This window comes from Notothenia rossii (assembly GCF_949606895.1).
Source record: "Notothenia rossii genome assembly, chromosome: 5".
NCBI lineage: Eukaryota > Metazoa > Chordata > Actinopteri > Perciformes > Nototheniidae > Notothenia > Notothenia rossii.
In genome coordinates, this window is record NC_136903.1 from 70,364,979 (window position 1) to 70,378,884 (window position 13,906).

The 13,906-nt window shown below is 39.5% G+C and overlaps 1 protein-coding gene across 2 annotated transcripts in view; it reads right to left on the reverse strand.

Moving 5' to 3' along the window:
- Positions 1 to 3,444, reverse strand: part of col2a1b (collagen, type II, alpha 1b) — a 47,192-nt gene extending 43,748 nt beyond the window's left edge. For both annotated transcript variants that reach the window (XM_079682106.1, XM_079682105.1), the window contains exon 1: positions 3,142 to 3,444. In XM_079682106.1, the coding sequence (XP_079538232.1) occupies positions 3,142 to 3,232 (91 nt within the window). In that variant the 5' untranslated portion in view covers positions 3,233 to 3,444. The remainder of the gene's footprint in view (positions 1 to 3,141) is intronic.
- Positions 3,445 to 13,906: the final 10,462 nt, after the last annotated feature.

Sequence of the window (13,906 nt, forward strand, 5' to 3'; positions counted from 1 at the left end):
TAAACACATATGCAGTGCATTACCAGTACAAGCTTGAACAAAACATTTTTGTTTACATTTCATTGAGCTGTTAGGATGGGCATATGGCAACAAACGGACTTGATCAGTGATCAAATCTCTTTGTAATGAAATACAAAACTGTAAATTACAAATTTAAAGTTTTGTATATTTCTATCAACACATTCTCTTAAAATCTTTCAGGGTGTCACATTTGCCAAGGGGGCAAAGGACATCTACATTAGAACTTCAACCAACTTTTATTTTCACAAGTGATTATCCAGCCAATTGTGTTCCTGATTAAGTGATAAATCGACTGAATTTGACGTATTCAAATTGCCAGGTTTATCCAACAACAATGAAACAGTCCAAAACCCAAAAATATGAACATTACTTTGATAAATGACAAAGAAAACCAATACATCTTAAAATTGAGATGTTAAAACTATAGCAAATATTTCCAATTCATAGTTTTTTGATCAATAATGTTGAAGCTTAAAACAGAAACCTTCTAGGTTCTAGTGCAGCTATTGCCCTTCTGTTGACATCCTCTCTTCCCTCCACATTTACTGTCTATCTCTGGACTATAAAGTACACCATCAGATAAAGACTCCCCAAAATCATCTTTAAAAAACAATGACATCTTGTTCATTATCTATGTATTAATAAATAAGCACCACTGAGTCCAGTTATTGAATGAATCCACACAAATGCAACCTCTGAGACGGCCTCAGGGTGGCAGTGTAGCCTCACACAATCACAGCTGAGCGAGACCTGCAGGAAACCTCCAAAAACTTCACAGGAGCTGGAGACCTAAATTCCTTAAGTTAAATATAGGCCTCGTTTACACTTTTGGAGACACCCTTAACAGAGTGTTCTTTCAGTATATGACATTTTTTTCAGGCCACAGCCTGGCAAAGTGAGCATAGCTGAACCTGATGGAGGTGGGGCCTGTTTCAATACAGGTACTGTACTAGCTGTAAATGACACCACTCAGGGACATTTAACAATGAACTCAGTAATCAGCCATATTCCTGTTCATTTTCTAGTCTGACAGCTTCCTAAAAAGTCAACAGAAAGCCAAACAGTTGCTCAAAGAAATGCTCTGATTGGAGCCACTGAACCCGCACCGAGGGGTGAAAGTGGTTCCACCAAAAGAAAGGCCTCAGGGTTTATACCGTGAGGAACAGGAGCAAGTGCAGTAGCTATATTTACCTTTGAGCTCTGCTTAAGTCTAGGTAACCCGACGGACCTCAGAAGCAATGAATGAGGTCTTTCTGGAAGGGGACAGAGTGGGCAATTCACAAACTATTGCCTTGTATCAACATGGGGCACATTTTTAAACCCCATCTGGAAACCATAGCTGTGTCAGATGCCAATTCAAACATACCAGAGAAAAAAAAGGTCTTCTTTTATGCACATACCTTGCAGGTTTGACGTTTAGTTTTACAAGCATGGATGCACTGTCAGAAGACTGCACCTGTCCCTTCATTGGCTCAAATATGGAAGATTCTCCAGATACTCTGGGTAAAGGGCTTCTCTGTATACTTCTGAGCTGATAGAAAGCTGGCTTTTCGTCACTGAGGATAATTTGTTAGTCTCAGCTCCTGTGTGTTGGCAGCCAAACTGTTTTCCAGGGGAGTAAAATGAACAATGAAAATTCTAAAGTGAACCCATGTGTACTTCGAGGACAGTATGGAGTCAACTCAGTTTTCACTGTGTTAAATACTTGTAGGCCCTTGATCCCCCATCTTATTATGGGCTCCTCTCCTACATGAACACTCAGTCAGTGTCCACAACACTGAGAGTTAAAGAGTGACCCCTGTCCCCTCTGAGTGTATTGGGGCCATTGAGCCTGCGGTGCTGAGTTCACAATCAGACCTCTTAACACTTCACTGTCTCCCAGATTCATTTTGACCTCCAGTTAAAATTGAGGAAAGAAGAGGAGTTTATCCAGGGGACTCGATATTGGAAAGGGTAACCTGAGACTTGCAATTTCTTTGGGAATGTTCCCCCTTTTTCTTCTAGGAAAATACATCCTATATTTGCTTTAGAAGCCAATATTTTCCAATCAGCTATCTCTGGCACCTTGGCTCTGTCTCTCCTTGGGCTGATTGTCACAGCCTATGGCTAATCTTTTTTGCAGATGGAAATCTTGAAATCATATGGAACGTTATTTCTGGCTCCAATATGCTGGTGCTCCTTCTCCCTCAAATGTCTCCTGTGAAAACTAAAATCGATAATGATGATGAATAACCTTACTCAAGTTGTATTTAAAATACTGCAAAGACAGTAGAACGTCTGCAGGTATAAAGAATACCATAACTGCTATTGGATTCTTAAATGAAATAAATTAAAAAATACTTTTTTATGGGAATATCGGATATAAGTCCACCTTTCCACCCCAACATGCCAGGATTCGCCTGGATACCCTCTGACAGCAATGGAATGTGAACACTTTTTACCAAAGGCCCTTGAGCCTGACCACCTTTCCCTTTTTGCCCATCCCCTCCCCCTCTCATCCTCTATATTAAGTGAATCTACAGCTAAAAGGAGAGTCTGTCAAGGCATCTAAAGCACCCACAGGTGTCTGGCAGCTTAACCTCAGAAAGAAGGGGGAGGCGGCCGGCGAGGCATTGCACTGTAGCGGATCAAAGTCTGAAACTCCGCTTTCCAGAAGTTTAACTTCAACGACAATGAATGCAAACCGCAATAACAAATTGAATTAAATGATGTACTCCACAAAAGCAACAACAATAAACTGCATATACTCATTTATGCGCAAACCTTACACACACCCATTGCATCACTTGTACGCACCCAACTCTGATATTGAGTTGTATCACACCTTGCAAGCACAGTAACATAATCCTGGTATCCTGGTAGACAGAAGGTCCAAAATCATCAATCAGACAAATTAGCATGAAGCAGAGAATCCAGGCAATCATGAACTTTATGCGCCAAAAAGGTGCGAGGGGATAACCAAATCCCCTCCAAGCGCCCACACGCAAGCACTTCACCATTCAAAGCTCAGGTGCTTTCTTTCAAGATAAACCTGTTGCCGAAGAACTCTCAAAATGCACCGTATTACAACTTTAGCTCTTGTTCATTAAAGCTCTTTGAGATGAATGAAATGTCACTTACGGTCCTCTTCTTGACATCTTACAACAGCTAATAGACAGGCTTGAGTGGCTACGAGTAGCAGTACAGTCCTGGAATCCATTATTCTGAACATGTCTAAATATTAGACATGCAGGGCCCGTGAGGGAGAAAGAAAGGTGCGAAGATATCGGAGGCTTCTCTTAGTGATTAGTGTGTGTGTCCCCCGTTACAAAAGCTGAACCATTCGACAATCACAGTTCCCAAAAAAACCAATGGGGGAATCCAGCGGCAGGACCCGGACCTGCAGCAGAAATTCAGCACCGACCGCTTCAGGCCAGACGCTGTAGTTTTATGTCCCCGTTGCCTTCAATGAATCTTCGTATATTCCCAAATATCAGTCCAGCCCCTTACCCCCTGTCAGGCTGAAATCTGAGCCCCGCTTCCCTCCCATTCTGCCTCCCAGGTTTTATTATTCCAGTCCCAGACCACTCCTTTCTCCACGTGCTGCTACTGAACCCAAAAAAACGGAAACTTTCCCCCTAAGTTTGATGCCAGCCCCTTTCTCCCCCGCCTCGTTCTTAGAAAGCATAGCGATGTCAGAATCACTTCGTTACGCTAATTAAGGGCGCTTCTTCAATTTGCCATGGTCTGTGACCTATGTGCAATAATATAAACTTTTGCAAATTAAAGCCTTATATTCTAACAAGTGCAATGGGGTGGCCACAACAATACCACACACTGTCATATTTCAAAAATGTAGGCTACTTCAAGGTGGCTGTATACATCAGACATCGTTCTTAAGAAAAATACTAAAATGACCCTTTAAATGACCTCATACAGTCACTATTAGAATAAGCCACCCAATATCACAGACACTAACAGTCCATATATTGTATAAATGTTGATGAGGAGTCAAACTACAAGAAGAAATAGATTGCATCCTACCACTATACATCTATACGTTTATATATTCATTTTTATATACTGCAATAATGCACAAATAATGCATAATACATAATGTGTTTTGAAGACCCACAACCCAATTTCCATTCACGCTTGAGACTTTATTAATTAATATAAAGAAACGTAATGGACCTTAAAGTTCTTAAAGTTTACTTACAATTCCTTTAAGTTATACATGTATTATGTGGTCAATCTATAAAACAGCTTCCTACACTTGTGATAAGCTTCTCAAGAACACACTGACTTGCTTGCATTCATTGATATTACGCCTTGATCCACAAAATGTCATGACAAAAAATTAATCAGAGATATTTTTTTTATTAAATAAATGTTTTGTTATTATTTTAGGAAGCCTTCTCAAATGTGATAATCTGCGGCTTTTTTGTCACAAATGATAAATATGTTTTGTTTGGTTTTGGACTGTTGGTTGGACAGAACGCAAAGGTTGTAAGTCGCTTTGGATAAAAGCGTCAGCTAAATGCAATGTCATGTAATGTAATGTTTTCACAGTTGTCTTCTCCATAACACCTGCGGCTCAAGATAATAGTCAATAATATCTTATTGTTTTCGATCTTTATTTTTATGGTAGGTAGGTCGGTTGGCAAATATTTCCTCACCTTTTGGCGACCACAGTTTAAGCCCTCTGAGGCTGAAATGTTTGCATGGCTGTCAAGTGTTTGTGAGGTTGTGTGCGCAAATGCATGGATGGAAGGTTGAAGCTTTTGCAAATCTGCACCTGTTTACTAAAATATATCATAGCCTTTTTCGCTTTGCTTTAAAACTGAAAAAACACAGGTGAAGCCAGGTGTCCCTTGAGTCGATACGAATTGTACGTTTTCTCCCCGCATTCATTTGGTTTCATAACTATTTGAGGGGCTGCTGCCTGTGTGTCTTAGTTTCTGTATTTCAACTGTTTCTAGGAGCATCGGGTTCTGTTATGGCTTCAGAACTGAACTTTTCTCAAACAGTCTGCACATTGCTCATTTGCTCGCACACGGATTTTCGATCGAATAAATGCTTTCGACAGTGATGTAACACGTGTTCGGCTTGTCTGTGTCTTGCTGGCTGACAAAAACAAAGGAACACAGACAAAGGTTGTTAAATTATCTCTTTTCTTCACTTAAGTGCAGTTTTGTGAATGTCAGTTACCAATGTAATGCAGTCACCAAACTCAAAAAAGTAAAAGGGGTAGTTTATTATTCTATGGTTTGTTTTATTTATCCATGCTGATGTACTGGACAAGCAATGTTTTTATTAGGACCTTGCTAAATTTGAGGAAGGGATATTTATTAGATGGACTCTGCGTTATTCGATTGGCAGTTTGGCATCCATTTCAAACACTACTGTGCTAATTTTAAAGAACTGCAGCTGTACACCAGCAGAGTACTTTGAATAACTGTGAGAAATAAGCCCATCTATATATTGTCACTCTAAATGCTGTCAACCAATCTTCGGGTGTAATTGGTGTGTGTGATTACATAATAGCTTTGGAATAGGTTTGCATACTCTTAACAATACGTGCTCAGAGATATCTGTACACTGAAACTGTAAGCATCAAATAATATTCCCATGAAGCTTTGACCATAGTTTAATGTTTAATGTTACAAATTAGTTTTGTTATTATTAGTACCTATGGACCATAATCACGGCATATCTGACCTCCAACCATAATCCCACTTTGTCAAACTCTTTTGCAGGTAACAGCTACTACTTGAGTAAATGTACTTAGTAACCTCTAAGTTTTAGATGCAGCAGCAACAACAACACCCTTTTCCATTTTCCCAACAGCCTTGATCTCCCCATCTGACCTTTGGATTGAGCACATAGTTTGTGTAGGACAGACACTCTTGCTCTAACTCTGTCTCATGAAGTTATCAATCACAGCAACTTACTGAGTACTCATGTAGATGCCATGGAGAGCCACTCGTACACTGCAGCTACAACTCCAGCTATATATAAATGGCAGGGGACAGCTTGGTAGCGTCATTGCTGCAGGGTCCTGACCCCTCTGCAGGTTGTGACCTGTGAGCTTTTGACCTTTGACCCCACCCACTTTATTGGAAACTGGAGCAGCTGGTCTGTCCTGAGTCGGCAGCATTAGGGCTATTCCTCACCACTTGGCCGTCAAAGGAGAACTGTGGTTGTCCAGTGGGTCAGATAATTGTACTGCTTATTACTTTGTTAGTGAGGGTCATTTATTGGGTTCAGGTTCAAGCGGAGTAATTACTGATGGCTGTTTATTGGAATAACCTGTTGTAAACACCTGCAAGCTGCTAAACACATTAACTCTGCATGTCTCATAATAACATGGTGATGGAAAAGACTTGCATTGTTCTAGTTTTTGGCTCAAATGTAGTCACTTGTGAAGTTGAGTCGTGTCTAATTTTAATCTTTCACTTTTAGTCCTCTTATAATAAACATGTAAATGGTTATGTTTTACATAATTGTCCCTCAAAGTTTTCTTTGTTTATGTTATTCCTGCTCTGCAATCTTATATGAAAATGTGCAACTTGTAATTTAGAAGTTTCTGTACTTTTGCGTCTTACTATGTTAAGCAAAACTCCAAGAACATTGTAATTGTTTTCCTTTTGTGATCTTGTGGCATGTCCATCAACCCTGCGTAACCCAGGGATCAAAGTCTTCGGATCACTGAACTAACAATTATCTATTCATAGGCTGGGGACCTAAAATCAGCTCTAGTGTCTTGCTTTTCTACTGTTGGTAGTCACTGGCAGTGTGGCTACTACAGTAGGTGTTTTGTGGACTATGAAATGTGTCAACAGTTGAAATAGTGCCTGACAGGAGAACATATGCTGCTTCATGGTCTCAGTGTAGGATATACTGTCAGGTGTTGTGCTGTAATGTGTATGATCTCTTTCAGTTAGCAGCCCACAACTGTCTTTGAAGAGAACTCTTTGAAAACCAGTGTAAATTATACTCTCTGTCCGGGTGAAGTTTTGATATTTTTCACTTCTCATGTCCGTGTCTTTGAGAGTGCACGCATGGTTAAAGTATTAGAGATCGCTGTCAATGAGTCCAGACAAGACTTTGCTTTGTTTTAGACCTGCAAACCTCAATTATCTCTGGAAAAGAGATGGGTTGCAGCATCCTGTGGTAGGATTTTGATTACTTCTTCAAAGCTCCTCTGTGCTGAGCTGACAGACATGTCCCTCCAGCAGGGTGACGGGTTAAGGGTGAAAGAATCCCTGATGATTCAGAAAGTATAAGAACATATACACTGGCACTTGAGGTATCAAATGATCCAAGAACCCAGAGATTGGGAATCATACATTCCAACATACTCTAGGGACAGGCAAAACCATTGTTTTCCCCTTAATTACAACTTCCCTATGGATTTGAACGTTTATGGGTTTTAGCAAGGGCACATTGAATACATTTGGGAGGGTTTCTTTGAATAAATATTGATTGTTTTTCAATAATACACAATTACTAGTAAATGAACTATTTTCTCTGTGAATTTTTGATGTGGTGACAAATTACAGCAGCAGGAAGTTCAGTCTGCTGTGTCGTAATACTCACACAGAAGACTGCACTTAAAGGAGGCGGGAAATTATGGTAAGAACTGGTGAATATAGGTCTGTAGTTGTTAAGGAATGAAGTCTGTCTGGAAATATAATCAGAGAGTATGGAGGGAAAAAGAAGAGAGAGAGAGAGAGAGAGAGAGAGAGAGGAAGCAGAAAAAAAAATGAGAAAGAGAGTGAGAGGTGAGGTGGGTGGGAGAGATGGAAGGCAGGAGTGAGGGAGGGGACAGCTGAAAGAGGAGGAGAGGGTGGGATGCCTCGAGTGGGAAGGAGATTGATGATGAAGAGAGTGAGAGAGAGAGAGAGTGAGGTGCACTCAGCAGGGAGAGCTTTAACTGAGGCCATGTGAGATCGCCACTGAAATAACAAAAGCCATGACGTCACCAGCTGGGTTGGCTGTGAAAGAACGCACTGTCAGGCTACCTATAGCCATAATAACATTACTTCCAATAGCCTGGTTTCTACTACGGGGCCAAATGGGGATTGTCAGAGTGTACTCCCCACACTACTAACACTGTTTAGTTCTCCCATACATTTGATTCAGTTGTCTACGTTTCCAAAATCGACTCTTTTTACACATCAAGGCAGGGAATATTGTGGATGGCTGTCAGTAAATCCCATGAAAAAAATATGAAATGCTTTTGACTCTAATTGCTTTGTAACTTCTTTCTAAAACTGTCTATGGGCCTTAGCCTCAAACCTTCTCTGTCCTCTTGAAGACTTAAAGTTTTGAAAAAAGTTCACAGTATACTAAAACTTTTTTCAAGATGAAATTCCCCAAATCTACTGCTTCTAGCTTTCACCTTGTGGATAATGTAATTCTTTACATATGACGATGTTGGGCTGTTACCTGGACAAATAACACATTTAAAGCAGTCAGCTTACTTGCTATCATATTTCTCAATATTTTCTATATCGATCAAAAATATTGATTCATAATCAAAATACTTGTTGGATGTAGTTTTTGAAACAGCTGGGCATTGTAGTTTGTAGCAAACATATCTCAAACAGGAGTAAATAGTGCACGTTTTTGGTACTATTAGTGAGTATTTAAAGCAACAGCACAGTGTTTTGGGGGTTTAATGGCACCGAAGAAAATATATATCAGGATTTAGCCACACAGACAACACTTGAGAATCAGCTCATTTGGACAATAAGTACAATAGAAACGTCACAACACTTATTTTTCCTTAAATCATCATCTACAGTAATATGATCTTTTTCACCACACATGTCAGAATCAGTCAGCAACCCTTAATTAGCAGCAGTAAAATGTGCAGTCTTGTCATATGAACTTAGATGTTTATTGATGGAGCATAAAAAAGAGGCTGGGAACGAGCACTCTTATGGCTTTCCAGCTTGGCTAAATAAACTGTATCCACTAAACAAACTGTGGGTTATTGATGTCAGCATGAGAGTTAGGGACTTAAAAGCAAATGGGTTAATTATATTTGTAAGCGGATATGGTTTCACTGTGTTCTTAGTGTTTTTCCTGTTTTGGACAGGACGTTAAAATTATCCGTCTGATTGGATAGGGATATTAGCTGAAAGTGTAATATTTCCCTTTCAATTAAGATTTGCAACACCTAAATAGCATGTATTTTAGAGATATCAAAAAGCTTTCACTTTTCAATATAGGTCAAAATAAGTGCTGCAACCACTGATGCTGAAATAAACGTTTTCACCCCAATATGATTTTTGACTTTAACTCTTTTAGACTTAGTTGTGCAATATTGCCAGCTGACGAGATGAGGGGCAATTCATTAAACTTTCATTGCTGTATCATCATCTAATTTGTGTGTGAATGCAGATCTGTGTGTGTGTGTGTGTGTGTGTGTGTGTGTGTGTGTGTGTGTGTGTGTGTGTGTGTGTGTGTGTGTGTGTGTGTGTGTGTGTGTGTGTGTGTGTGTGTGTGTGTGTGTGTGTGTGTGTGGACACGTGTGTGTGTGGACACGTCTGTGTACCTGATGATTCAGACTGAAAGACACCCCTCTGTCTGGAGCACATCAGTCAACAACACAGCCAAATTATGTTTGCTTAAGTCAATGACGGTCTCGCACAAAGCCCTCACTATTTGAATTAGCAGCAGTTGGCACCCAAGTGTGAGCCTGAGTTAACAAAAATAAAGAAAGGGGTACTCAGAGTGTGGATCATGGGGAAAAAAATCTGCATTTACCTCATTTGAAGTATCAATGGTGCAAAGAAATATATTTTACAACGAGAAAACGGATTTCAGATATTGACCAGATGATCAGTGCAGATGAGTTAGAAAGACAACGTCAAAAAAGAGGAAAAAGCTGCAGAATGTGGCAGCATCTGTGGAAATCTCTTAAAGGAGTCGGGGGTGGGGAGCGCTGTGAAATAGTCCAAATCTCTGGAAGAGCTTGGAATCAATGGTGCGGGCATGTGTTTTTGAGAAAGAAAGAGAGAGAGTCAAAATAGAGTTAGAGGAGCGATGATGATGAGGGAGAGGGGTGGGGGGGAAGCAGTGGAAACTTCAGGAGCATTTGTGAATGCTGACGTATACATTTTTGAACTGCTTTAAATATTTTCAAATGAAAATATTGATGAAGTAGAGTAGGATATCCTGTCAAATAATTACCCCAATAGCAGTGATTGCTTTCTCATTAAGAAAAGTACTTGCAGTGTTACTCATACCTGCATCTGAATCACCTGCATCACATCTATTTCTCAAGAATGAGAAAATACAGTTCAAACTGAAACATTAGACTTTGATTCACAGGTGTTTTTGTTCTCTGAATCTATTTATCCTAAGTTTGACTTATTTTTCTCGCTCCCTGCTCCCATTCTTCCTTCCTCTGAATGTGTCGTGTCTGGTTTGTCTATCAGCCTGACCAGTGTTCCCACCTCTCTGACAGCCCAACTTTGGGATTTTCTTCAGGGCTGTCAGGTTTCCTGCTAGCTGTTTTAAATACTTCAGAAAGAAAGTCAAAAAAATGTCATCTGCAAATCTTCTTAACATTGTATCCTGTCATGACATTAAAAGCCGTTGGCAAAAGATCACTGACATGCTTAAGAAATAAAAACAACACTCATTTCTTAAAGTAATTTGAATATTAAATTATTTCTGATGGTTTACATTGACTGATCTATTTAAATGATTAAGGCTGCAGTAAACATACACAATAGTTTCACAGCTTTTCGAGGGAGGTTGTGTTTATGAACCATAGTGCTGAAATGTATTAAAGTTAGTTGCTGAAAGACTACTTGACAGTTTAAGGGTCCAAGACCCACGTGCACTAACCCCTCACATCTGCTCTTCACGGCCTCTTAAGATTTCCAACAGCATCCATCTGAGCAGCAGGCGTTAAACTGAACTGTAAACCGTTCTCTTTCTGTTTGTCCTTTATTCCGGATGCAACCATTTTACTTTACCAATACTTTTTAAAAGTACATTTTTTATTTGGACATTGAAAGATTCTAGTGGAAACAACAGAATTTTTTTTCTCATAATGACTTAGTATCCCGAAACAGTTTCTTACACGCGGTTGAGATGGTATATTGTTGTATCAAAAAAGCCAAAGACAACCAATTCCAATAACAACAGACCTCGAGAGTAGTGGATGAGGTGAATGTAGTTCCTCGGGTTAATACATGAAATGAACACAAAAGTAATATTTCCATTACATTTTCCAAAATGCTTTAGTTTATTGGACTGATGTCAACTTGTTGCTGCGCCCGCCTGAAATTGTTTAGTGGCACCCAATTGCTGCAATCATCATTGTAAATCGATAGTGCCGATCACCAAATATTTACATAACAGTAGTTGATTAAAATACGTGTTAATCCAGATTTTCTTTTGCCGATGTCTTGGAAATGTCTCTTAAAATGCTCCAACTACGGTGCAAAGTTGACATAATCAATAAAAATAAAGCTATGTTAGCAGGAAATAATCATCTTTATGCCTCACAGACAACAAATATAATTAATAATAATAAATAGATAATAAACCAACATAGTCACAGTTATAAATACTAGTAAAGCATGGTCATGTTATGGTACATTTCAATGAGCAGTATTTATTAGCAAAGTGGTGACAGTCAACACTGAGTTTTCACATTGAACAAATTGGCCATAATAACACAACAGTCTTGCATCGCAAACTAATATAATTCGCCTGTGAAGCATTCATAGTAAAAGGGATTTTCTTATGCAAGTATTTAAAGGTCCCCTATTATACTGTTTTTCTTCTATATTACAGGTCTCAGATATATACAAAACATGTCTCTGAAGAGTTTGGCTCCAAATACCAAACAGATCATTGCAGCATCCCATAATCCCCTCTGTTTCAGCCCTGTTTCCAAAGTGATGATTCTCTGTCTGTTACTTTAGATGAAAATAAGGACCCACTCCCCACGCCCCTCTGAGAGATATTTGGTTAAAAAGAACACAATGGTGCTCTAGGAGGAGATTCAGGGGATGAGGGGGGGATGTGAAAAAATAAATAAAACCTTTATAAATGTTCCTACAGTAAATGCCATCTTTCACTGGCTATGCTCATTGATGGTGCCATGAGCATACCGTTTATGTTTAGAAACAAATCAGCGACAGCTGTGCTAAGATTTGTAATTCCCATTACAAAAGACCAAACAAACAGAAATCAGAGCAAAGAGAGGAGGAGCGAGTGACAAACTGCATTGTAGTGAACTATAGATTCATCTGGAAGTGATTCTCTTGCTATGATTCAAGGAAATGCTTGCATTGTATTTATTGTCCTCATGGATGTTTTTTTTCTTGGGGGAACAAATACTTTTTACATCTTTTCTTCAAGTATTGTCTTACTACCAGCTGATATTTGGTTATGAAATATAAGTACCATAAATAAAAAAGAAGATGTCAGGAATTCATCCAGCCATGTACTGCTATTATGCATTGTTCAGATGATATTTCACCATGGCAGTCTAAAAAAAAAACACAGTTTAGCACATCAAAAGCATGTCCTGATTGATAAGCATCTTATAATTGATGGTTGTGACACAGTCAAAACACTGGGGAACATTTTTGGTGAGGGGGTACTGTATGGTAGGGTCTCTGTGCTCTGTACGTATGGAGCTCATTTCCTGCAGTGGATCAGGCACATGAATGGCCCTATTTATAGGAGCTGAGTGCTCCTGTGGATGAAACCAGGTGGTGAAATGTTAAAGGTGGCAAGAAGAAATATTTGACTTTGAGTAAAAGCAGTTTGTGCTGTTCTTTGTGAAGCTAAGGATAATGTTACCCTGGGAGCGGAGTATGTCAAGAGATTTAGTAATAATGACTATTTAAAGCCCGAATGAGTATGATCTGAACCTTTCGGACTTGTTTGTCCCTCATTGGTTTAAATAAGGAGAGAGACAAAGGTGAACAATAACAACTAAATGATATTGCTGCAGAAAGTGGAAAACTCTCTCAATAATACTTTGTCCACACAGTTACATTAAAGGGGTCCGCTAATGCTATGGTTCATATTTTATTTTGAGCCTCGACTGTGACATGTTTAAATGCTTTAATGTTCAGGTTGCTGCAGCACCTCTTTTCTGCCTCTGTCTGAAACCAGAGCCCAGTCTGCTCTGATTGGTTAGCTGGCCGTCTCTGTTTTGATTGGTCAACCGCCCATCACGTTATATGTGTTGGAGCGCTAGCCAATATATGCGCTAGTCTTACATAGTGATGTCACTATGTCACGGAAGTAAACAAAGGAGTCAAAAAGAGGTGTTTCAGGCAGGGGGGAGTGTGTGGGAGAGAAACTCCCTCGTGAACTTTGAGATTTTAGCCTGTTCAGACCATATACAGTACATGCACACAAACCTATAAACTACAGGAAAGGTAAGACCCCAAAAAGCACAAAAGGATGTCTTTGTGGTCCTACACACAAAGGCTTCTTTTATCTGTGGTGTTGCACCCTGTTGTACAGATGAAAATAAATGTCAGTAGTGGTTCAACACAGCCATACTTCTGCACAGCTGGCCAAATGCCAAAGTATAAAATATAGCACCTCCCAATTGTGTTGTTGGAAAGGGGCTTTCAGATTCTTTATGTACTTCATTTTAGGCATTAGTGAGCCATTAGAGCTAATGTTCAGTGTCCAGGTAGGAAGGGAAAGGTGAGCAGCTGCACGGTGATCATATACATCCACATTCTTGACAGGTTGCAGTGATACACTTTTAAAAAGGTCACTCAAGAAAAACATGGGGGCAAAACAGAAGAATCCTCATTTTTGTTATCTTTCTTTAACTAGTTTCCTATATAGATCATTTTCTGGGCTGGATTTTACAACCAGATACATCTTTGCAACTTTGTAC